This window comes from Rhinolophus sinicus, chromosome 14, assembly GCF_057876585.1.
Source record: "Rhinolophus sinicus isolate RSI-liver-muscle chromosome 14, RSI-T2T, whole genome shotgun sequence".
NCBI classification, from domain to species: Eukaryota; Metazoa; Chordata; class Mammalia; order Chiroptera; family Rhinolophidae; genus Rhinolophus; species Rhinolophus sinicus.
In genome coordinates, this window is record NC_142514.1 from 166590485 (window position 1) to 166617050 (window position 26566).

Genomic DNA, 26566 nt, shown 5'->3' on the forward strand with positions numbered 1-26566 from the left:
CATCCCAAAGGATATTAACCCTACCACAACTCCATGGTCTGTTAAGTACAGCCTGCTCAAACAGAGATTTGGGGTCCACAGTCTATAAGGTAATAAAAAGCAATGTCACTGCCTATCTGTCTCAGAGGGGTGATGTGAGTTACCTAATCTTAAGAGAGCTAAACAAAGGTAGTCTTACTCTAAGCACAGAAGCTTAGCCTCCTGCTCAGCTCCACGGGGCTGTGAAACACGTGAGATGAGACTGCCTTGCATTTTAGAGAGAGCCCATTCAGAGCCTCCTGAACGGGAAGGAAGGATACCACACTCGTCCTACAGAGCCTTCCCAGGCCTGGGTCACTACCCAGTTCGAGGAAGACTTCATTTGGGTAGAGTTGATTTGCATCAGCCTGTAAGTTACAAAATAAAAATTTTCAGTTCAATTTGTTCCTACCAGCCTAGAAAGAACAACCCCATCCACAAGGACCTTTAGCATGTCCTTATTAAAGATGATACGTAAGACATGAAGAGCCAACACAGGAAAAAAAAATTTTTTTTAACCAAGTTTAGGAGAAAGACATTTCTTAGCCTAAACCTGACTCAGGTTTTAGCCAGGAATTAAAGTTAACCCCACAGCCATTCTGTATTACAACTACAATTAATAGACACTGCAGTGAGGTACACTCAAAAAGACAACTGCATTGTTCCTTCCAATCTCCTGCTCCCCTGAGGCTGCACAATTGGGAAATATGTCAAAATGATAAATATGTACACCATTTGACCCAGTGATTTCATTTCTAGCAATCTACTCTAAGGAAGTAGTGAGACAGGTTTGCATAGGTGTATATATACAAAGATGGTTGTAATAGCGAAAAATTAGAAACAAGCTAAATATCTGACAATAGGAGATTGGTTTTAAAAGTTATGACACACTCACAAAATAAAACCACAGCCACTAAACAAAGTTATAGATTTACTTATTAAAAGATGTTCATAACACATTGCCAGGTCAAAAAATTATAATTTTGTATAAAAATTATTTTATAGGAAAAACTAGTTTATAGGAGAATCTGGAGGTTATGCTTCCCTTTTTATTAAAAATGCATTGGCAAGTATATATGCATAAGTTCAAAATGACATATACCAATGTTAAAGATATTTATCTCTGGTTAGTGAGATAATAGGTGTTATGGGTTTTTTTTTAAATCTCGTTTGTGTCTAACCAGTATAGATTTTCATGTAAAATGAATAGCTTTGTTATAAAATAAACTCTCCCCCCTTCCAGAATGGTGCCTTAACATGGCTTACTCCTGTCACAAATCATATAGTACAACCCTGAAACTGATCAGAGTCCCATGAAAATTTAACAGAAATAACATTAAAAATAAAAGAAAAAAAACACAGTCTTTCTAACTATTTGACTTCCCTTAAAATAATCATATATAAATCTTTCAGTGCCCAGCTGTACATTATTCTTTATGTTTTATTTGGAAGTTACAAGCATTCTTATCAACAGCACACATAGGTTCCCTTACCCCATAGACCAGCTCACCTGGTAAAGCTCTACAACCGGTCACAAGTTCCTGGCCATCTCCAATGGGATTACTAATCAAACACCCACTGAGATGCTTTAAGGTGGTTTAAGTGTTGGAAACGTTGAACCACAATGGTTAGGGTTGATGGGGATAACTTCACAGAGAGGAAATCATAGGTCCTCGTCATTAGAGGAAACAACAGTCATCTAGTCCACTCCCTCCTTCCCAGGCTTGGCTGCTGTCCACGGTGCCCCTGCCCGGTGGCCATCTGACCCACGTCTGAATATCCCTACTGCCCTCTCTCCCGTGGCCCAGCACCTCCTGAAACAATCTGTCTTTTCTTTACACGATTCCAGAACAGATGAATGAGCTTGAGCAGGACCCTTCTTGCTTGGGGAGACCCTGATGTTATAGGGTGGGGACATAATAAAAACAAATATTTGATCTTTGTCCCTGGTTCCTGGAAGGCATACAGTTCCCAAAACCCTTGTACTCTCCAGAGTGACAAGTATTTTTTGTAAGTTAATGAGATGACCGGTGGCTGGGGGCGCTGACCCTTGATCGCTTCAGGATGGGGGCTGTCAGCAAAAAAATCAAGGCGTGATTAGAGCCCCACTGGAACTTTCAGCCCCACCCCTTGACCTCTGGGGAGGGGAGAGGAGCTAGACATTGAGTTAATAAGTCATGGCCAGTGATTTAATCACGCCTATGTAAAGAAACCTCCACAGAACCCCCTAAATGATGGCTTTGGGAGCTTCTGGGTTGGTGAACACATCAAGGTGCTGGGAGGGTGGTGCCCAGAGAGGGTACCGTGCCTCTGCCCTCAATACTTTTCCTGATGCATCTCTTCCATCGGGTTGTTCCTGAGTTGTACCCTTTCTAATAAACCGGGAAACGTAAGTAACGTGTTTCCCTGAGTTCTATGAGTTCTTCTAGTGAATTATGAAACCCAAGGAGGGAACTGTGGGAACCCCCTGAATGTATAGCCTGTCAGTCAGAAATACAACTGGCAACTAAAGTGGGGGTAGTCTCGTGGGACCGAGCCCTTAACTTATGGTATCTGACTCTAATTCCAGGTAGACAGTGTTAGAATTGAATTGAATTGTAGGACACCCAAGCGGTGTGAAAGAATTGCAGACATAGTGGGGAAAAAACACCATGCATTTCAAGCAAGAAATGCAGTGAGTAAAAATAATTCAAGGGTTAAAAGAACCTAAGAGAAAAATCTCCTAACAAACCTTTGCTCCTACAACTCATAAGATCAAAGAAGCCTGGGACCTACTTTCTAATCTTATCACCTGTGGCTCTATGAGAAAGAATTGGCAAACATACCTGTGGGTACACACCAAGTGTTAGCAACTTAATTGGCAAGGTCAGGGGACTACTGGATAACCCAATCTGAGTTCAGCAGGCTGAAAGTAATACAGTCATGCTATTCCAAGAAGAAGAACGACAGTTACCTTTACAGGGTGTTCTCCATGTCCCAGGTACTGTGCTGAGCACTTCACATAATCCTGCCTTAATCTTTTCCAAAACTCTATCAGGTGGGTGATATTGTCCGTATTTACTAAATAAACTGAGTCTCAGAGAGGCTAATTAACTGCCTGAAGTTATACTGCTGGTAAGTGACGGAACGGGAAATTTTGCTTAGGTCTTTCTGAATATAAAACACATTCTTTTAACTGCTCTGCATCACTGGCTCCCAGAAGCTATTTTATGCAAAGCATCTCATTATTGGAATATTCTAGTGCACTGCAAGAGATCAGATAGTCTCAAGGTTATCAGCTTTATCATGTTCACTGTCACCATTAATATTATTTCATACAGGCCTACAAATGTGTGGCTTCCCTGAAGGACTAGCCACATGATTTGTGCAGCACAGTGCAAAATGAAAACACAAGGCCCCTTGTTATTAAGAATTTCAAGATGGCGACTGCAGAGCATTAAACTAAGGACAGGGCACTTCTGAGCCAGAGCCCTGAAGCTGGCCCTGGTTCCCTGTGTTCCCACATTTATACTCAAATAATCTAAGATTCTCTTGAAGGAGGAATCAGAAATTCTTGTGGTACGGAACTCATCCAGGGAGCTTTTTAACTGCTTTCATTTATTTATTTGACAAATACTCTGTGAATATATGAGACATTCAAAGGTTAATTTAAAATTCCCCCTAACTAGACTCGAAAGACACACCTCTGTGGAATTGTGATTTCCCTGCTCCTTGAAAACCAGAACAATCTTTATCGCAGCAGCTTAGCTCAAAGGTGAAGAGGAAAGCCCTCTTGAGACAAACATATGGACACATGGAGAAGTCCCTGACTCCTGTGGGACTTACGGCCGCCTCCAAAGGGAGCGTGCCTGTAACAAAAACATAGCATTTTTCACGCCTCTTTTAATTTTGTTGCCTGCTTCCAACTAGGTGGGAGCACAGGCTAGACTTCCAGGGTGGCTGGTTAGACATCTTGTAAAGAGGGATGTCTGTTTTCATGCTTCCATTCTTATGTTGTTTACTCTGGGGCCTTTCCAACCCTTCCAAAATGTACTTTTCAATCCCCACGCGTCTTTTTCTCTCTCTTCAAAGGCCTCTCTCTTTTTCTTCCCCATCATTGCCCTGTCACCTTAAAAAATCTGTCAATAAACCAGAGAAAATCAGGTTGGACATACCCGAACTCTGGAACCAGCAAATCTTGTTCGAACCCCGTTGAAGACTCTCAAGGAGAAGCCAGGAGGATGAGGACGGGGAGCCAGGACCAAGGTGGTAAATGGCAACTGCTGTCAACTCTCTACCTCAGCCGGATTGTCCCAGGTATAGCCTTGGGCTCCAGAGAACTCTGGTCCCCTCGTTGACTTAGTAACTCCAGGTTACTTGGAATGGAAATAATCAATTGGGTCGAGATCCCCGTCTTAAAAACCAAGGCACAGCTTTAGCTGGCCTGGGAAAGAGGCAATTCGCCCTCTGGCTCCTGCTTCAGAACAGCAGGAAAATCACCATTGCCCTGCTGCCAGGGCTGTGAGACTCTACAGTGCCCCCTTCTGGAAAAACTGGTTTGGTCTTCCTGATTGCTGAACAAATTAGGGGTGGATTGTGCGTGTGAAGAACTGGAGTTTACTTTCCTGGAAACGCACTGAGAGTCTTCCAAGGCAGAGAGAAAGCAATTAAAGTAAAAACACGATCTGTGTATGCTTGGTTCTCCCAACTAACAATGACTTCTATATCATAGGAAACTAGAAAACACAGTTTCTCTACTTGTAATCTACTTTCACCTGAAAAACAGCAGTTGGAATGTGCTGGCTCTGAATCTAGGAGGAGTCTAGCATCTGCTGTAAGGATGACCAGGGTGGTTTCAGCTTCGGACCTACCATAAGGCTCAGGAAGGGGGTTCCACAAACTGGCCCTTCATCCAATCACAAAGTTCTCACTGGAGTCAAGAAAGAAGACACTGGGCAGTTTTTATTCTCTTGTCCCACCAGGACACAACAAATACCCCTCAACATGTCCTGCCACCAGAAAACTCCAGAAAAGAACCTCATTTCAAGAAATATAGACATACCAAACATTTTTATTTAGGCTATCAGAAAACACTCATACCAACTACAAGATTTATTATTTCTATGTCCATGGCTCTTTTTTCTTTTCTTTTTTGTTTTTCAATGACAATTGACATTCAATATTATTTTATATTAGTTTCAGGTGTATAGCATAGTGCTTAGATATTTATGTGACTTACAAAGTGATCCCTCTGAGAAGTCGTGCAACCACATGACATCATGCATTTTTATTACAATATTATTGACTATATTCCCTACGCTGTACTTTACATCCCCGTGACCATTTTGTAATTGCCAATTTGTACTTCTTAATCCCTTCACCTTTCCCACACAACCCCCCAAAACCCCCTCCCATTTGGTAAACCATCAGTTTGTCCTCTGTATCCATGAGTTTGTTTCTGTTTTGTTTATTCATTTATTTTGTTTTTTAGATTCCACATATAAATGAAATTATATGGTGTTTGTCTTTTTCTGTCTATCTTTTTTCACTTATCATAATACCCTCTAGGTCCATCATGTTGTTGCAAATTGTAAGATTTCATTCTTTTTTATGGCATGGCTCTTTTTTCTGATCACAATAGGAACCCAGAGAAGAGGACTCTATTGGGAATGATTAAATACATTCAGAATCTCTTCAAAAGTTAAAAAAAAGCATCAATTTGACAACAATGCTTTCAGTTTCTAAGCACTTTCCTTTTTCTAAGTCAGTTTTACAAGCAGTTGAACTGTTGAGCCTTGGATTTTATTCATTGATGCAATTTAAATATCATCTTTGATTTAAGAAATCCTTCTTTGTATTTGAATATGAACTTCATGCTAGCTTCTCCTTGCTTTTCTTCACAAGGAACAAGGAAAATAAACAGAGTGATATCATTATGAGAGGCAGAAAGTCCTGGAAAAGATGGGGGTGGGAGGTGGAGGAGGGGGAGTGGGCTCAAAAAGTCTCATCTGATTAAACTTCATTGCATTTTAAAATAACAGCAGGTCTAGAGTCTTCCCCAGACAGCAGCATGGGAACATGACTGACTAGGACAAATACATTTTCGGCTTCACAAGATGAGCTGCTGCCCAGCTAATTATTCTTATGACCTACCTGAATCCCATCAACCCTTCGTGGTCAAAAGGCTGGTTACTGATTCCTGCGCAGGGAAGTTCAACTGACCACCAGCACCCTAAAAAGAGGATGTATTCCAACAAACGAAAGGACATGATTTCTCAACTTTGGCCCTGTTAAAACCATCCCCTTCTGCTCTCTATGCCCTTGCATGTCTCTTTCCCAAGGTAGACAATTCCACTAACATGCATTGTGATAATGACAAGTTGGGACACAAAGAAATTAATGTAGTGCTGATCCTCAGAGATACCAGCCTCCTGAGCAGACAGACAAGAAAGCACTTAGCACACTCTGTTATAAGGAAGTACTGTAAGGCAGGTCTGAACACAGTGTAATGGGGACAAACTTCCTAGACGAGGCCCAGCTCAAATGTCACCTCTTATGAGAGCCTTCTCTATGTCCCCAGGCTGAGGTAGATGAGTGTTCAATCAAGAAATACCTATTGGGTGCCCGGTGTTAGGGTCTAGTGTTAGGGTATAGGGGGATGTCATGATGAACCAGCCCTCAGCGTGCTTACATCCCTGATGGAGGGAGATACCAACAAGAGGATAAATAAATAAAATACTTAAAAACTGTAACTGGTGCCATGAAGGAAGAAAACAAGAGGATTCGATAGGATTAAAGAGACCTATTTCTGGTGGAGAGATGAGAGACCTCTCTGGGAAACAGCGTTTCAGCTGAGAACTAAAGGCTGTTCTAGGATGAGAGGATGCAAGCTGTCTGAAGAATGGCAGTGCGTGGAGGGTAAAAAGTGGTCCAGACGAAGGGAATGAGATAGGTCTGAAGGTGGGCAAGACCATGGGGTATCTAAGGAATTGAAAATTAGGCGGCTACGTGGCTGCCAGTAGAGCAATGACAATTGACTGGGCTGACGTGATGGCCATAACAATGGAAAGCCCAGACTTAAGGAACATTTTGGAGATTGGATAAACTGAGAAAGCTTGTGGGTTGGGGCTGATGCAAGAGAAAAAAACCGGAGTAATATCTACATTTCTGTCTCTGAATGTCTAGATGGATGGTAGTGCCACGTACTGAGATGAGAGATACTTACATGAAGTAGGGATGAGTCTGCAGGGAAAAAAATAGCAAGAGTTCCACTGTACCCATGGTGATTTTGAGATGTCAGTACGTCATACACATGGAGAGGGCAATTAGGTGGTAGGACATATGAATCTGGAGCTTGGAGAAAAGAGCTGAGACAGAAATATACATTTGGGAGTTATCAGTATACATGTGGTATATAAATAAATGCCCAGGGAGTGATCCAAAGAGAATGCAGAGGCAAAAGGAAGTGTCACAAGCTAGATGAGCGTGCAAACGAAACGTTGGAGGGAGAAAGAGAAGCATTCCAACTAGAAGACTCAGAAAAGGCTTGTGGAAGGTAGATTCCCACCCCTCACCCCGATCAGAAAAACAGCAACCACTACTAACATCTATCCAACTCTAGCCGGCTGACTAATGAAGCTACAGAAGGAGTTGGTGGCCCCATCTGTCACTCTACAGATCACCCTGGTGGACTGTGTGGATCTTGCAGGTGACTTTTTTCTCCCTCACTGTTCTGAGTTGTCCTTTCCTATGCTATGGGATCAAACAGGAAGATTGCAGGAAGCTTTGGCCCAGTACCCACAGAGCCGCCCTGCCCCACCCTGCCCCGACCTGCCCTGCCCTGCAGGAACCTCCAAAGCAAGCAGTGGTTCTAATTCATTCATCAGCTTCTTCCACAAAGAGTCTTCAAGACCTCACCATCAATGGTGGAACCTTTCCCTTAGCGTATGGACATGCTTACATCATACCCACCCTAAAACTAAAACAAGCCACAATGTAAATCTGCTCTCCCTGTATCTGCTTTCATATTTTTCATATTCCCATCCTCCCCTGGATTGCCACTCTGGAAAAAAAAAAAATTACATTTATTTTCTCTCCACCCATTCTCAACCCACACCAGCATGGTGACAGTAGCCACCACGTAGCTCACCAGGCTCTGGCACACGCCTGTGATGGCCTTGAAATCGATTAATCCTTTTTACATTATTTAACTTTTCTACAGCATGCGGCACTGTCACCCATTCCTGACTCCCCTCCTTACTTCTCAGCATCCTGTGCGCCCTGAAGCACTTCCTTCTGTCCATCTACAGACACTAAAGCTCCTGAGGTTTCTTCCCTCAGCCCCCAATTTTTCCTAGCTTCATGCTCTGTCTGGGTGATCTCATTTACTTCTATGATCATAAATACCACTTCGTAAAGGCCCCCGGCTCTCAGGTACCTGGTATTTAAATGCTCAGTGACCATCTCTACCTGATATCTCACCAAAAAGTTCTAACCCAGTATGCTAAACCAATTCATTACCTTCTCTTTCAAAATTGCCATCTGTCTCCTGAATTCCTTTTCTGCACTCTCCCCCACCTCCATTTACTTAGGCCAGAAACCAAGGGATAGCTTTATTCCACCCTCCTTCTCACCCATTATATGCATTTGGTCACTGAGTCCTTCTCAATATTCTTGGAATCTGGTAATGCATATATTAATATATTCCTATGCCCTAATTTGGGCTATTATCTCCCACCTGAATCACTGCTGCCACCTAAGTCATAACTGGTCTCATCCACCGCCACCCCCAATTCATATTCCAATACCCAACATTTTTATAATAACAAAGAGTTGGAGATACCCTAAATGCCTGTCAGTCAGGGACTGGTTAAATCAATTATTATATGGACTATTATCCGATCCATATAACACATGTATATATAAATAGAGGTATTAATTAAAAAGCAAGTTGTAGAATTGTCTGTATAGGATGATATAATTTGCACGTTAAGAATAGGATGTTTACATGGGCATAGAAAAATGCCTCAAAGGATAAACCAAAAAAATGAGTATTTCTAGAGAATGGGATTGGGGTGGGAGACAGTCTTTTATTTCTTTACTTTATGCCATTCTTTAATATTTAGTTGGGTTTTGGGGGGTTTAGTCTTTTAATAATGCCGTGGCTTTTGTTACGAGAAAATAACCACTGATCCAAAAAACAAGAAGTTAAAATTTTTTTGTTAAAAATAATTTAGTTCACAGTGGATAGCGAATCCTTCATACCCCTTCACTTGGCTGATAGTTACATTCTATGTGAAAAATGCATTTTCTAAACGTAGATTGAATACAACCAGTGTTGTCTTTACCCAAATACTGGAAACACGCACAGTATCTTATCTGCCATAGTAAATAACAAATTTGTAACTTAAAAACAGGTAAGAAAAGGAAGGAAAGGCGAGTTTCAATGTTGGCTTGCTTTACCTTCTATATTAAGCTGTTGTGCTAATAAAAACACAAACACATTGATCATCAATGTCTTGGTCTCAGAAAGAAAAGTCAACTACTGTGAGAAAATCCCCACAGAGGTACAATCAACGAGGCCTTGGGTTATGTACAAATGTGTTCTTTCATCTCTGAACATAGCTTGATATTTCCCAAGGGAATAGAGCAGAAAAATGTCAACACACGAGGTTGACAGAGCACATGACTTCTTGAATCAACAGAACAATGCAGTGGATATTCCAGAAAGGGGTTATCCAGTTCACCGCCCACCCTTTCCCAGGTAAGAATGCCATGGGAAATAACATTGGTAGGGATATAGAAAGAGCTGCTGTGAACACTGGGGAAATCAACAGCAGCTATACTCGCTTCCCAAATATGTGTATCGGTTGCTTCTTCTGGCCCCTTCCATTAATTCAAGTTGATTTCCCTTTCTAAGTCAGACATTTCAGATAACCCTCTTCCCCCCGCTGGACCATATGCCTTTGAAAGGTCTGGAGTGAAGAGAGGGGCTTCTGTCACTTGTCCTTGGGGGCTGTGTGGATCACAGCTAAAACGGAGGAAGGTGATGCCTACGAATGCTCTCCAGCCTTGCCCACCAGAATCCACTTCCCCTCCCTTCTCTCCTATCACACATTCATTTTAAGGTATAGTATGTTATTGCAGATGATAGCTGTAGAGGCCTGGATATTCAGCTTGACAGCTACCACACCTATTATTTTATTATCTCTCACACATTTGAATTTGGAGCCAATAATAGATGCTGTGGCATGCCACCCAGACCCCATCTCCCCACTGTAGGGACTAAGGCATTCATTCCCCCAGATGCTGGGAGTATGGATAAATGAACAGCACTGACCAACTAGCCCTCCCTCCAAAGCCTTGCCCTGTACTCACCCAGGGCCATGCCCACTGCCCGAGCACAGCCCACATCCAGGGGCTGGTCGAGGAAGTGGTAGAAAGGCCAGACCTCTTTCCTCAATTCTGGACCATTTAAAGAGCCATTCCTGTACCACAGCTTCCTGTGATATGGGCTGACTGCTTCCACTTCTCCCTCTGCCCACTCTGTTTCCTTCTCTCTTCCACTAGGATTAATGCTGAGAGCTCCCCTCAATAAGCTTCATGCACACATCTCCATCTCAGTGTTTCCCAGGACCAGCCACCAACAATGCCTCAAACCCACTGTACCCTGTCTGTGTCATAAAAAGAATCTAAATTTGAATATTCTCAGACTAATATAATAGATAAGCTCCCACAAATGATTAGTCCTTCATTGGAAATGGTAGCAATTAATCATGATCGAAAAATCAATGATCCCATCAGCACTCCTCTTCTGTGATGATTTTACTAATGTCTGCTGATGGATGACTTTGAATCCCAGAAAAACACTAGGGGAATAGATCCAGTCTATGATTCCATTACTCTCTATTCTTAGAAATTAGTCCCATATTTATTTTTGACACTTTTTCTAGACCATATGCTGTGTCTAAATATAAAAAATAACTGAACCGATCCCTTGGGGAACCATTAGTCCCTTTAGAGTGTCTGAGATGAGTGTTGTCAGCTGATATCCATCCGTTTCACCCCTAGACAAGTTTATCTAATTGTGCTTTGTTCATGTTGACTTCCATCCACTCTCCTAACAAAGCTGGTTATCAGATCACAACTGTCCTTTTAAGTAAAGGCTTAGATAAAAACAAAAATACAGTTTGGTCTGCAGCAGTTGGCTTTTGCCTGACACTTGATAGAGAAAAATGCTTTTCTTCTCTTATCTGTTTTCTTTTACCTTATCTTCCTTCCTGCACTGCAACTGCTTCTATTTGAAATTCTCTGCTTTTATGCGAGGCTGGGGTCCTGACCATGTTCTCACTTGCCTAAACGTCCACCTTTTTTTTTGTTTGTTTGTTTTGATGGCATATTCTTTTGAATATCACATCTCCACTTAAAGATAAGTTAACTTCTTTCTATAATCATTGCTGTCTTTGTGCGTTGCCTCTTAAATTCTTTATCATCTCTTTTTGCAGGGAAACTTGGCTACCTTGCTTCCTTCCATCACCAAAATGATGGGAGACACCCACTGGAACCAAAACAAAGAAACAAATAAACAAAGGGAGAGCTTGTGAAATTTCAAGGAAATGTGAATTAATCGCAAAATGTGAATATAAAACGCAGTAGAATTAGACGACAAAAAAAGCAAGGCACCCAATAACAGCGTGAAATCAAAATTTCTCGAAGCTTCAGTTTCTGTGTCTATAAAATAAGGATATTTCATTGAAGTTTTCCAAGGATTTAATGAAATCAAATATGTATAGTCACAAAGACTTGGAATAACTCAAGTGAATGGTTCTATTTATATTTGTTTATGATGTTATCTCTGAACACTGTTGATACATGACAATCATCTGATGAATACCAAATGATATATTTGATGGAGACACTTTCTTTAATCAAAAGACAATGGAATGCTCCGGGAATTGGGATTCCCTAAGGGTTCAGGGGTTTCCAAAGGGAGTCAAACCACCAGTCTGGACAAAGGGCTGACATACACTGCCACCTATTGGGTGATCTGCAAACTGTGCCACTCTTAAAAATTCATACACAAATGCAGCTGAAAGATGAATGCCTCAGTTTAAAAGGCATCCCTCCTCATCAGTTTTGCACGTGTTGCAAAAAAACCCAACAACAACAACATCAGCCCCGATCCTAAAGGGGGAGAGCTAGTAGCTGTTTTAGGAAAATAGGTAAGTCACAACCCTGAACAGCCACACTTGAAAAACACCTAAGAAAGGATAAATTCCAGGGCCCGCTAAATGTTCAGCTACATTTGCCACTAAGAATTGCATGCCCAAAGCTCTATATTCCAAAGCATGCGACCCACGTCGTTCGCTGGGCTGTTTCAAAGCACCACCTCTGGATAGGGCACTACTACTGGCCGGACAACGAATAATGAAAAGAGAACGCTTCATTAACAACCCAGAGCAAAGTTCCAGGAAATAACATGAAGGTAGTGGTTAGGAGGCTAAAAAGAAAAAGTAGCTGGAATTACCTTTCATGGCACAGAAATGGGACTTTGAAGAATTCCTCCAATCCCCAGCCACAAGGCAGTGGCATACCCTACGATGAAGCCAGAGCGCTCATTTTCTCAATGGCTGCCATAAAGAAGTTAGGCTTCAGGCAGGATCCATGAGCGAGTGGTCTCAGAAAAGACTATGCCCAACCTGGAAGGCACATGCCCTGTCTTGGGGGCAGCCCCTTCTCAGCTCCAGCTGACCCCGGACCTGTGGAACTGAGCAGTGTGACCGGCCTAGTGATTAAGGGCATGAGTCCTAGAGCCAGGCTGCCTGGGTTGAAGGTCTGGCTCTTCCACTCACTGGCTATGAAATCTTGGGCAAGTTACTTAATCTTTCTGTGCCTCAGTTTCCATGCCTGTAAAATGGAAATGATAATAGACCCTGTGTATCACACTGTTGTGGGGGTTAAATTAATTCATACATGCTAAGTGTTTAAAACAATGCTGGGCAGTAATTACTCAATAAATAGTACCAAGACCAAAGGGCAGGTCCTTTGTCATCAGATGTGCCAATTTTTGAGAGAAGCCAGAATCAGGATTTTTCTTTTTTTGGGTGAAATATTTTTAAACATTAGCAAATAATTCAAACATTTTCAAAATTCTGTGTGAGCCAAAACATACATGCTTGTGGGCCCCATCCAGTCCACAGGCATCCAATGCCTCATGTCTAGTGCTATGGGAAGAGCAAAGCTTGGGAGGCAAACACGTCTCAGACCCACCTCCAACTCTGCCACCAGCTCTGTGATCCACCCAGCACAGTAGCTGGGAACCTGGGATGGCAAGAGCACGTGACGGAAAGTCCCGTGCCAGATGACAAACAGCGAGGGACAGATGGCCCTCTTGACCAAATGTAACAGAAAAAAGTATTCTCGGCAATTTAAATGAAGCCTCTCATACGCAAGGGTGTGTGGGTGTGGGGAAAATTGTCTCTCTTCTTGTCCCCAGGGACTTCATTTCAAGGTCTTTAACATGTACCATCGTCTATCCTATAGGGAGCCAGGATTGACAGATCAAGTCCAGCCGCCAAAATGGAGTTCATTCCCTTCATTCCACTTTTAAAGGACTGTCCTTGCTCAATGAGCTTATAATCCAAAGCAGCTGCCGAGATTGCCAAAAACACCAGACGGAAGTTCAGCAGACAGACACCCATCACATCTGCTCCTCTAAGTGAGAAATTCGATAAAAACATAAATGAAAGATAAGTAAATACATATCAACATCATTGAAAAACAAAAGTTAAAAAAAAAACACAAAAAAACAACAGAGGACTATTCTTTGCAGAAGTGTACAGATCTATCCTCTTCCTCATTCTCCTTTAATACAGCTGGCCCATTGTCTTTTCTGCCATTGTTTGAAGCCAACCAGACAGATTCATAACGAGAGGCTAGTCCTTTTCTATCCTACTGACAAATCTGCAGCCCATCTGCCTCCAATCAATGATGGAGCACGTGGAGATGGAGCAGAGAGATATTTTTAAACAGTCCTTTAATTAATTTATTCCAAAGGCTTGGTGCTGGGTGTGTTGACGGGTGAGGGGCCAGCAAAGGGAGGAGAGAGCAAGCACAGGATCGTGGTAAGTAAAGAGATTTGCCTTAATCTGGATTCTGAAACCCTGGCTATGAAACATCCTGCTTGCCCCCAACAAGCTGTTAAGGGCACGGAAAAGAAATCTGCAAGCAAGGCGGAGTATAGCATTTGTTAGATTTTTCAGACTTCGAGGACACAAGTACTTGCAAAGCAAACTAAAATGCTATCTTGAGAATGACTCGTCTGTCTCCTCTTGCTTAGGAGATTTTGAATTATCGGTGTCTTATCTGATTAAAATAATTGTATCAGGTGACCAAAATGAAGGGTAAATTCAGCTGATTCTGAGGCAAGCCAGTCCCATGGGGATCAAAATCAGTTTGGAAAACAATTTAGTTTACCTTGAAAAGGGGGGAAAACCAGACACTGGGCATTGTGTGATATAGCCGTGGAGGAAGGTGGGGAGGGGAGATTTTCACTGAAATCAGCCTGTGTTGTGCTCCAAACTGTGAAAAGGTTTTGCAAACCTGGGTCTGTAGGATTTATGGCTTGCTGACCTGGAAATCTCACACTTCACTGTTAAATACTGCTTGTTCATGTAGCTGAAACACCACCTCTTTTCCTTGTCTGACAATTCCCTTCACTCTGACCAAAGGAGACAGCACCTTTCTCGTGTTGCATAAAAGAGGATAAGAAATGGCCATTGAGACTGAGGCACAGACCTGTCTTGGTTTTTCACATCCTGGCTTTTCTACTTCACAAGCTACATTTGGATTTAGAAATTATTTCTTCAGAATTAAGCTTTCAATCACTCACAAGAGGCTGTCTTAGTCAACATGAAATGGCTTTCTCATATTCCACTAATAGCTATTTTACCCAAGGAGGCTGATTTTTATATTCTTGAAAATGAGAAAATGAGAAATGAAAACTGCAGCCAACCCTGAGGCGTGCAATATGCTAACCCCTCTGGAGCCCATCCCCCAGATCTTCCACTCCCTTTGCAATAAGCCCACCCCATCAGCTCTTCCTCCAACTAACCTAAACCTCATTCCCTGGAGGAGGGAGAAGGCAATCATTATGTTTTGCTTGAAATAATAAATCCAGAGATCTCCTTTGCCAGGGTTTTTCTTTTGTCAGCAGTTTTCTGTTTCACTTGCTTTCTAAGTCAGACTGAAACCCAAGCCACCATGCTTGGCTTACACCCTGACCCCTTGCTCCTGGGAGCTGATCAGAAGACAGGTCGCCTTGGGTCCCTGACATACATGGTGACCTCACCATCTCCCACTCCCAAAAACATATTTCTAAAATGCCTGCCTCTACAGCACCTGGGCGTTCCACTATATAACTCAGTCAATAATGAACACTAGCCTATCTGCTACCAACTACTTATAATCTCTTTCCAGTTTGGGTCAGGGAACTACGTCCGTAATTCTAGCCATGTCAACAGATTCAGAAAAAAAGAATGCTCAACTCTCAAATTAGACCTTGATTTGCAAGAAAATACCTCTCAGGGCCTGGCAACTACCAGAGTCCAGCACCTACTGGATGCTAATAATCACAATTCCAAATAATCAGAAGCATCAACTGCCACATTCTGTTTGAATATGCTTTGCAAAGACCAAATGCACAGGCGGATATTAAGAATATAGTCCAAAAGGCATTTTGCAGGGTGTGCATGCCAAAGTTTTGAGAGAAAGCTGGTAATTTTCTGTACCAGACATGCCTAGTATACTCTTCAGTGATAACCAATATTTCCAGATGATAAGCTCAAAGTTCTGCCAAGTCCTGGAAACTTCCTGGAAAGATGACATTACATTCTATGACATTTATTCTTAAAGCCCATTTGCATTGTAATACCTACTTCACAGTTATTGAAAAAAATCAAATGTGATGTTGTACACAAATGAGCTTTGAAAGTGGGGTGCTAAACACATGTAAGATGTCACTATTCCCTCTAATAATGCTTTGAAAATCGGTAATCGACATATGTTGTTGACTGTGAGTATAGTACCAAATAATTACCGTACTATCCCATTCCCCAAACATTCTGGGTCAAACAGAGTTGAACTGAAAATACATTGAAAGCACGTAATAACTCCATTGCCATTTTTGCTTCCTTCTTAGCAATGTAGGTTTCAAGAAAACAATTTCTACATTGTAAGGAGGCAGCAGCGAACAAAAGAGACCAGCCTGAGAATTCTCAGTAAACTTCCCTTTCTGACATACATTAACCCAAGACATCAGAAGGGAAAGAGAATCTAACCAAACCATAGGAACAATTTGCTAATGAAAGTCCTTGACAGGAGCCAGCCTTCTAAAAGCCAGCCCCCAGACCATTAATGTCTTTGTACCCCCTCACAGAGCCTGGCATGTGAGGTCTACCCAACAATTACTCAGTGAATGCATCAGAAGAAGAGAGGGAAGAGAGGAAGTGAAGAAGGAAAGACCAGGGTTTCTGAGAATGTCACCTCCCTATCAGTTACCACTCTGAAATGATAATGGGTCCTAGGTCTTTCTACATTTATTTCCCAGGCTTTTTCTCAACTCCTTCATCTCCTAAATACAAGTTCCCTTGCCTAATCTTTTCTTAATTATCCACAGTGCACTAATACGGTAGTAATTGAACGTGAGTCTTTTAAAAATACTGAAAATCGCTTCTGCTCTATATTTAATATCCAATCATTTGGCGACTCTCATTTAGGACAAAGGTGAGATAAACACACTTAATTTGGGGGTTGCTTAACCTCTCTCTTCACTATCTGGTCATCAAAATAAGGAGTGAGTTCGATGCAGGATTTGACAGACTGCCATCATCCCTGCCTGTCACAGATGTTTTCTCACCCAGCCTTTACAAGCAGGACTAAATCTAGACGGGCCCCGAAGGCAACCAGAAATGCCTTAATATATTTTCTAATATGAAAGACTGTTTAATTAAACAGGGGAAGGCACTGAGGTTGAGCCATATGGGCTCTTATGTTTCATTCTAGAGCTCTGTTTTAGCACAACACACCATACTCCTTGTAAACAATGTCTTTCTGGAGCATCTTTTTGGAGCAATAATAATCAAAAAGGTCCACATTGCTGCATTGTTAGGATGAAAAAAGAGAAGAAATATGCTACCACAAGATGCCAGACCCTTTTGAAAGGACTCCAGGAAGGGGCAGAAGAAGAGTGGATTCTTTTCCTAAACACAGAGAGACGGTTTTAGAAACATCACCCTTCGGTTGGAAGTTGGAATCTAGAGAGATCTGATTTTGGAACCGGTTCTTCACTCCTACTTAGGAGACTCATTCCCCCCAAACAAGCCATGGAGTTGGTCAAATTTTTAAAGAGAAACGATGGAAAGTGCCAGCATCAAGGGCTCCATCCTGCCCAGGGATGCTGCTGATACCACTTTCCACATGACATGGAGCCAGTGATTGCTTGCAAGTGTTTGGTGCAATTTGGTGAATTAACCAAAGGGCTGAGCTTCCCAACCAGTCCTCTCATTCCTCCTCGGGCCCCACTGAGCTGGAAAAGTTTCCTGGGAAATCCTGGTCCAGGGACGTTGTTCTGGACCTTTCCTTTGAGGTCTGACTCTTGGGGGAGTGGGGGGGATCCTTTTGCCCCTGACAGCCCCATCGCCCTCTTGCTAAAGACAGCTGTCCTTATTTATCGCTGAGAACAGTGTCCATCCAACTGCAGCCTCTGGAGGCAGGAGAGGATTCCACAGCCCCGGGAAGAATAGGGAAGCCAACGCTTCCCCGCTGGAGTCTGGGGACTCCTGTGCCTGCCCAAAACCACTTATTTTCCCGCCTCTTCCCGGGAAGCACCCAAATCTCTTCCACTCTTCGTTAGAGCTGGCCAGGGAGATTCCGCTATCCAGGGACAAGGAGCGTTCAGAGCAAGCAGGGCATCTACTCAGCGACTCTGCAAATCTGAGATTCAAGGCCGCGCGCGCTAGTCCTCGCCCCGCCCCGCCCCGCCCGGGTCGTGGCTCATTCATCCCAGCGGGTCCCCACCTTGCAGCCTGCGCGGCGCTCCAAGCGCTGCTTCCCGGGCAATGTCTGCCGCTCACACAGTGCCCAATCCCTTATCGTTTTTTAAATCTCAAAACTAACCTCAAGAGAATTTTTTCGCCACACTTTTCCACCCCCATCGTACCCTTTTAATAAAATAAAACAATCCTCCATCTCTCGCATCTCCAAAGGGTTAAGCGGCAAGCTTCGCGAAAGAAAATCCATCTCCTCGCCACCATCCCATCCCCAGCCATCACTCCGCCACCGTCTCCGAAACCCGGCGCCGATGTCTCTCTGTCCCCATCCCGGCTAGGGGGCGACCACCCCGCGCGCGCCCCCCGCTCTCCTGCGTGTACAGAGAAAAGCCCCCTCACCCATCCGTGGATGCCATGGTCTGGGGAACGCCCCCTCCTCTTCGGCACAATCCGGCAGCAGCGGGCGAGGGAGTGAGCAGGCGCGGGGGTGAGCACGCGAGTGAGGCCGAGCGTGGTATTTAAGGGGGAGCTTCTCCCCGCCCTTCACAACCCCCCACCCCCGTTGGGTAAGCCCTTTAGCGTAACGGGCGCAGGAGGCTCCTGCTGGCGCTAAGCCGCGTCTCTGCTCTCCTCCGCGTCGTTCCGCGCTCCCTTCCGCTCTCCCCGCTAGCGCTTGGCGGGGAGCTCTGGGGGCCAGGAGGGTGGCTTCCCGGAGAGAGCGCCGCCCCCCGTGCTGCGGGAGGGCTCACGGGAAAGGTGCGCCGCCGCCGCCGCCACCTGTATTTGTTGCGGGGCTCGCAGGTGCTGCGAGGAGCGGAGCGCGGGCGCGGAGGGTGGTGGCAGGGGAGGACGAAGAGTGTGTGTGCGGTGAGTGTGCGCGAGCGTGCGTGTGTATGCGGGTGTGTGTCCGCGGGGGAGGTGGTGGAGGCCGCTGCGCCCTGGCTTGGCGCCGGCCCGGGAGGGATTGCAAGGTTTAGCCCCGCGGGAGCTGGGGATTTGCAGGCGATCCCTCTCTATTTTCGTCGAGAGCTGACATCACCCGCGCTGCTGCCTCTAGAGGCTCCTTTAACTGTCGCCCCCTCACCCCACCCCCCCGAATCTGGAAACGCGGTCCCTCCTCAGTCATCCCTCCCCCCACCCAGCCTCTCTCCATAAATTAGCCAAATAAGAAAAGAGGCCCGGCTGGTCGCCCGGGAAGGCCCGGGCAGCCGGTGGCAGGAGCCCAGGATTTTAGTAGTCGCTATTGTTTCCCCTCAAGCCCTCGTGGCCCCGGGTCACCCCGCGCGGGGCGAAGCGCAGGCTCTGGCGGGGAGACTTGGGATGCCACTGGGTCCCCGCCTCATTCCTTGGCACACTTGCGCCGGCTCACACTCCCGAGATCACCCTCACAGGCAGCACACCGACCCCCACCCTCCCACGTCCAGGTACTGGGCCCCGAGGAACCCATGCGACGGAAGCACGCGGGTGGCGTGGCCAAAATGCAGCCCAGCTGCCCGCCCTCCCCCGCCGGCCCAAATAAATCTCTGGTCTTCAATTATTCATCAGAATTAATATTAATGCAGTTCCCTTGGGGCGGCGGGAGGGGTGCTGGAAGCCCGTAGTTTTTTTAAGCCAAGGGAGAGCTGCCTCCGGGGCGCTGGCGGGCAAGGCGCTGGAGAGGTGGCCCAGGTTAGTGGAAGGGGACCGGTCACTACCTATTCGCTCCGCTCCCAGTCGTCTTTTAAGGCCCGGGGGCGGCGCGCCGAGACAGATGGGCTCTGGCAAGGGGGAGGCCAAACCTTCCCTATGGCTTTGCATAATAATGACAAGATCTGTGAAGATTTTATTATCTTAGGGACAAAGCAGACACCTACAGCTCCGTCACCTGCGGACTTTGAGACCGAGGGGGAGGGAAACCCTCACTTTCCCCGCCTGGGAAAGGGGACCAAAAACAAAATAAACGAACAAACAAAAGAGAAACAGACTCACAGCTAGAGAACAAACAGATGGTTGCCAGAGGGAAGGTGGGTGGAAAAGGTGAAGGGATTAAGAAATACAAATTAGTAGTTACAAAATAGTCATAGGGATGTAAAGTACAGCATAGGGAATATAGTCAATAATGTTGCAACAACTATGTATAATGTCAGGTGGGTACTGGACTAATCTGGGGAATCACTGCATAAATTATGTAAATGTCTAACCACTATCTGAAATAAACATAAAATAATATTGAATATTACCTGTAACTGAAAAAATAAGTAATTTAAAAAATGCTTTACAGAGCTGCGTTGAGGATTAAACAGGCTCGCGTTGTTGAGAGAGATTGTGGTGCAAGCCTGTTGCTTGGAGCCTGCTGGGCTCCTCCAGGTGGGGTCTCAGAACTGGTGGTGTCTTCTCAGTCACCTTCCCAGGAGGAGGCACTCGTTAGTCCCAGCGTTGTACCTGGTCAGAAGACGGAATGCGTCCGGCCACGTGGCAACTGGAGAAGCTTCTCCTGGGGACAGTGCCTGGGGAACCGGAGTCCCAGCAGGACAGCTTAGTGGTTAAATGCCAGGCGCTAGTATCTGAGGGCGTGAGTTCTTCACCACCTTCCAAGGGAGTTATCTGGGGCACATTCCTCAACTTCTTTTCCTCCCATCTGCAAAACGGGAATGACAGCCTCACCCTTGCAGTGCTAGGAGAACGAAATGAAATGTAAAAGATATGCAAAGCTCTTAAACTAGAGTTTGGAACCCAGGAAACCTTCAAAAAATGTTCAGTTAAATCTAAGGGTCCTTGGAGGATTGTTTCTTGAGCACAATATCCAAGGATGAGTAGGCAGATGAGAGATATAACAAGAAAAAGAGAAAAGAAATAAATGGAAGTTAAACAAAAATAAATGTCTGCTCAACTCCTCCCTTCACTTCCCTTTCCAAACTCTGAGTCCAAACATCGTCCCCCATTTCTCCCCTTTCCTCTCCTCTCTCTTTCCTCTCTGCCCTGTTAGGTTAGCTGGATCTATATCTTATTCATCCTAGGATTCTCACAACCCCTCGAGTTTTGCATTTTCTTTCTTAAAATTTACTTATTAAATTAACACATAAATCTGTATTAAATGTACATAATCTGCTACATGGATTTAAAAATAATAATTTGTAGGAGGAAAGACCATATGAGGACATGGCAGGAAGGTGCTCGTCTATAACCCAAGGAGGCCAGAAGAGAAACCAAACCTGCTGACACCTTGATCTTGGACTTCCAGCCTCCAGAATGTGAGAAAAATTTTCATTGTTGAAGCCAAAAAAAAAAAGGAAAAAAAATCATCTGTGGATGAAAAACTACCTCCTTGCACCTTGGTGTTAGGTCTCACCCTGCCTTCTCTTTGGTCCTACCAAGGGTAAGTATATGACTTTTAAGTGCATTTTCTCTTTACAGTTAGGGATTTGATTTCCCCTTCTGCTGAGGTGGCAGCTGAACAAAGCCACAGGAATCTTTCCCAGGCCTAGATATTAGTGATCCCAGCAGTGCTAGCACAACCCCCTGTAAGATGATTATGACGGAACTCTTCCATCACAATCCCTCAGTATCCAAACACAGGCTCAGGGGCACCAATCAGTAGAACTCATTGCCAAGGGCAAAGCAGCTGGTAGTACAGAAACACAGGTAAGTAAAAGGAAAGAGAAAAAGAATGGAGTTGTTTGCACTTTGTAAATCACCAATTAAAAAATACTCCTCGGGCATTATGCTAAGTGAGATAAGTCAAATACTGTATGGTGTCATTTAGATGTGGAATCTGAAAAAGCTGAGCTCATAAAAACAGAGTAGAATGGTGGTTACCAGGGGCAAGGGGGTGGGGAAATTGGGAAGATGGTATTTAAGGTACAAACTTGTAACAGCCTAGTGATTATGGACAATAAAGTAGTATAGACTTCAAAGTTGTTAAGAGACTAGATATGAATTGCTCCCTCCACAAAAAAGAAATGATAAGTATGTGACATGATAGAGGTCTTAGCTAAAGCTATGGTGGTGATCATTTTGTATTATCTAATTGTATCACACCGACACATTGGATACCTCAAACGTATACAATGTCGTATGTCAATTATATCTCAATAAAAATAAATTTTTTAAAAAATCAATTATGTTTTCAGTGTTCAGGACCTAAGAGAATTCAGGTGAATCGTCCAGCATGGCCAGACTACATGGGAGTAGTGATGTCACTTCGCCACCTTCTCCGTGACTAGGTCTGAGAACTTTGACCTCCCATCCTATACTTGAGAGACATGCATTCAGCTGCTCTTGGAGACAAGGCCTAGTAAATCACGTGGGCTATGCCACAGATAATTCTGGATAATCTTCATTAGCTAGAAGGAACTGATTCTCGTTGCTCACCCCAGAGGGGCCGAGCCAACATTCCCACCAATTTTTCCTTTTACAGCGAACTGGAGCAGTGCTTTTCAACACTGGCTGCCCGCTGGGATATGCAGAGAGAGCTTGTTAGCAAATAACGATGCTCGGCCACCTTCCAGAGATTCCAATTTCATCAGTCTGAGGTGGGGCTCCGGCTTGGGTATTTTTTAAAACTTCCCCAGGTGGCTGATTCTACTCTGCAGCCAGTGTCAGGAACCATTGGACTAGAGAGAATTCAACAAGATGGAGAGTGGTCCAGAGAGAGAGCCCCCAGAAGTAGCTGGAGCAAATCGGCAGGTTTGGCCTTTGGAAAGACAAAACCAAGGAAGAATGTTACAAGGCCGATCCTCCACTTGTAAAATACAAGGAATTAAAAAGTTTATCCAAGCAAACACTTGTGTGTTATTCTGGACAGCTAATGTGAAAGAGTATAGAAACAGAACTTTCTTCCTAGGTTGTATACACCAGAACGCGGAGGGTAAGCCCACTATAACTACACCGCACGGCCTCAGGGCTGGATCCGCACTCAGCTCTGGGTCAGGCAGGCCCCCATGAACTACTGCCCCTCATGTGTGTGTCAGCCTCTGTGCTACCTTAGGCTGGGCACTTCAGGTTCTCAGCTTCCTCATAGAGAACCCGGAAAACATAATAATGGCCACCTCAGAGTGGTGGTGAGATTAAATGGGATAATATGTGGGAGATGCTTAGCTCTGAGCCTGGCACACCAGTGTTCAACAAAGGTTCATCGTGCACCTAATTTAATTTACCGCTGAGTTCATTTGTGAACATAGCTTCTCCTAAAGCCACCTAAAGCATGACCTCATTAGCTCCTTTTCAGCCCCACAACAAACTTCAGGTCTCCTAGGGAAGCAGTAAGTTGCTGGAGCCCTGATATGAGAACAGAAAAAGGTCACCCCTACCAGCTAGCAGGGATACTTCTGAACCCTCTAGCATCTCTGTCTCCTCTACAGAGTCTCCTCATGGTTATGGCAGAAGCAGAAGGGAAAGATTCTCTGACATTTGCGTATAGATTTACCTTTCTTAAGTCTAGCCCCCCAGTTCTCAAACTTAGTGTGAATAAGAACTACTCTGCAGGACTAAATACAAAAAATTAATTCTACTGTACTCTGATAGGTGACTTAAGAGATATTTAAAGTGAATTTTTACCATAAGGGTTTCTTTTCTTTGCCTTCTTGATTATCGAATTAAAGCCTAATTCAAATTATGAGAGGTGACTTACCACAGTTGAAGCAAAGTAGTGTTTAGGCTGAGGCTTCATTGGTAGTTGAATATTGGTAATATTGCAAATGGTAATTGCAATATTAACCTAACATTTACTGAGTTCTTACCGTGTGTTCAAAGTACCTTAATATGTATAACCTTGGTTGATTCTTAAGATGACCGTCTACAGGAGATATATTGCCCCCATTTTACAGAGGAGAAAACTGAGGCCAAGTGAGGTTAAGAAATTGCCCAATGTTACACAGATACTGAATGGTGTATCAGTCAAGGTCCCAGTTAGAAAAAGATGGCAAATTCAAATTAAGTAAATTGTGCAAAGTTTAATAAAAGGACTATTTAGAAACATATGGGAAGGGTCTAAGGAAACTCTAGGAAGACTGGAGACCCCCTTGCCTGGTAACAGTGCCTACCCCAAGCCTAAATAAAGGGAGGTTACTAAAATCTAGAGGGAAGTCTGTATGGGAAAGACCATCTGACAGGAACTGAGACCTTTGTTGCCACGGCAACCTGCTGGAAGGGGGCCTGGAAATAAATAACTCAACCCAACTTCCCTCCTTTTCTTCTCTTCCTTCTGGGGCTTCCTATTGGCCAAAGCTGGAAGGTGGAGGGCAGGAAAGCCCATTGATACAAGGCACATGCTGTTCAACCTCCCTAAGGAACACAGCAGGATGGACAAAGGTACAGAACGGATCTATAGGGATGAAGCTGGGGTGAAGATGGGGTTTGAGTGCAGGAAGTCTCCCTCAGAGAGGTTAAAGTCTTCTTGCTTTCACTTCTCTGCTATGCAACCTATAGAATATGATGTCATCATTATTGGAACAGGTTGCCGCCATGATATGCAGGACCCTCTCCACAAGAGAGGGTCTCTAGCAGAGGGGACTCAGCCAGACCATTTGCTAGAGTTTAGGAGATGGTATATTTAGACCACGGAAGAAGTCACCAGAGGTCTCAAATGTTCTAGTTCAAAATTCTATAATTCTCCATGTTCTTCTCCAATCATTATAGGAGCTTAGCTGGATCAAAGAAGAGATAAAGACTCTCCTTTTCCCATTGTACTCTTCTAAGGAATTCATTCCCTGTCTTGGTTCTCCTTCAGATTGCTTCAGATTGGTTATTGCATCTTCATGTAGGGGAGGTGGGGGGAGGAGATTCCTAATATAGAAAAGGGGGGAAAAAGTCCTACACTATTTTCCCATAAAAGGCTGTTAAGTAAACCCATTCCCCTTCACGATGACAACAGAGGAGAAACGTCTCACTGCTCAAAGTTTATCAGAAGAAAGTGACCTAGAGAGAGAAATAGCAGCAAAGTGATCCCAGGGTTACCCTCCCCAAAAGCAACTGTCATTTAGTAATGTCTGAGAAATGTGAATTTGACTCTTTCCCCCTGAATGCAATGACCATTTTATCTGCCTTCTCTTCAAGGTTATTGCTGCTCTCCAGCACTTAGGAATAAGAAAACCATCCACCGTCATCTCGTTAGGTGGAACGTTCACACCTGTGGTTCTTTGCAAAGTCGGAACAACCCAGTGAATACATGTGTCCTTTCAGTTTCCACGTAGCTGTTCTGATACTGCTACAACTGGGCTTTGCAGTTGAACAGGACTGTGTTCCATTCCCAGCTCCCCAGCACATGGCATTGAGTGGGCCACCCAATCCTTTCGAGACTAAACTTCCTCATTTGCAAAATGCAAACCAGTCTTTGCAGCTGCAGCTGCTGTGTTGTAAAGCAGACCTCACAGGGCCTACCACACAGTGCGAACACATTAAATGCCTGTCCCAGACCCTCCTAAATAACCAAGGAATCATAAGCTGTGTGTGTGGATCTGTCTTTTCAAATGTTGGCCCAAACATTAAAACTATAAGACTAGATACCTTAAATTTTTGAAAACAATAAGTAAAACAGGTGAGATGTTGTGGCGCTTTCATCCAATTAATATGAGTATGCTAATTTTTTTGACAAATGTGAGCTACTTTTAGGATGAATTAAAAACATGAATGAAAATTAGTGTGTAATGTTCCTATTTCAGAGGAAAGACACTATTCTCAACAGCATTGGCCCTGAAGCCAAAAGCATCTGAGAGAGAGACTGGAGAAGCCTCAAATGAAATTGGAAATGAGAAGGTTTTAGAAAGGGAAGGGGGTTTAGGGTGGTAACTGGTGGGAAGAAAATTTTCACAGTGGCAGCCCCAGGTCATTGTACTAAGAATGGTAAGGTGGCTGCAGTAGAAGTTACGACATGGTCTTCAGAATTAGACTGAGCTGGAACCATCCATCTCAAGCATGTTTGGGGTGGTAAGTTTCAAATTGAGTTCATTATTGCCTCTTTCCATTTTGAATGACCTTGAGTCAGTCACTTAACCCTCTGGGCATCGATGGGGACGTTAATGACCCCAGGCACTGCGCTCAGATGAGAACAAGATGAGGAAATGTCACGTAAACCAGCTGGCACACAATAATAATTACCATCTTTCCTATGTCTGCATCCTGGCTGCCGCTGCTCTCATCACTCAAAAAGGATTGTAGTGGTAACACTTTGTACCCAACAACACAGTACAGCTACAGATGCCAGCTTATAGCTCTGTTGGTCCGATTGTGGTCACTGAATAGAGAATAAAGGGAACCGTCCACTCTCAGGTGTTTGGAGCAGGAAGATACAAGTCGAGTTCATTCACTCTTTTCTTGTTAATACACATGAGCAAAAGAGAAGCAAGGAAGCTCTATTTTTATCTCCCTCTCTACGCTGATGAGAAAAGAGATGTTACTTCATAGAAATCTCAATTCAGACTGAGAACTTGGTCTAAATATAACCCATTCTTCAGGCAGACACTGTCTCATTAAGTAGAGGGCTCGGGAAGACTAGAACATTTGTTAGCTACATTCATTGCCGGATGAATTCTAATGGTAAGAGTGTG

General features: G+C 44.1%; 1 protein-coding gene across 2 annotated transcripts in view; it reads right to left on the minus strand.

Annotated features, from left to right (window-relative positions):
• Positions 1 to 19110, minus strand: part of SLC1A2 (solute carrier family 1 member 2) — a 142396-nt gene extending 123286 nt beyond the window's left edge. Inside the window, exon 1 of one of the 2 annotated variants that reach the window (XM_019738525.3) lies at positions 18444 to 19110. In XM_019738525.3, the coding sequence (XP_019594084.3) occupies positions 18444 to 18460 (17 nt within the window). In that variant the 5' untranslated portion in view covers positions 18461 to 19110. The remainder of the gene's footprint in view (positions 1 to 18443) is intronic. The other variant, XM_074336208.2, reaches the window with a different exon arrangement.
• Between the last annotated feature and the right edge of the window lie 7456 nt (positions 19111 to 26566).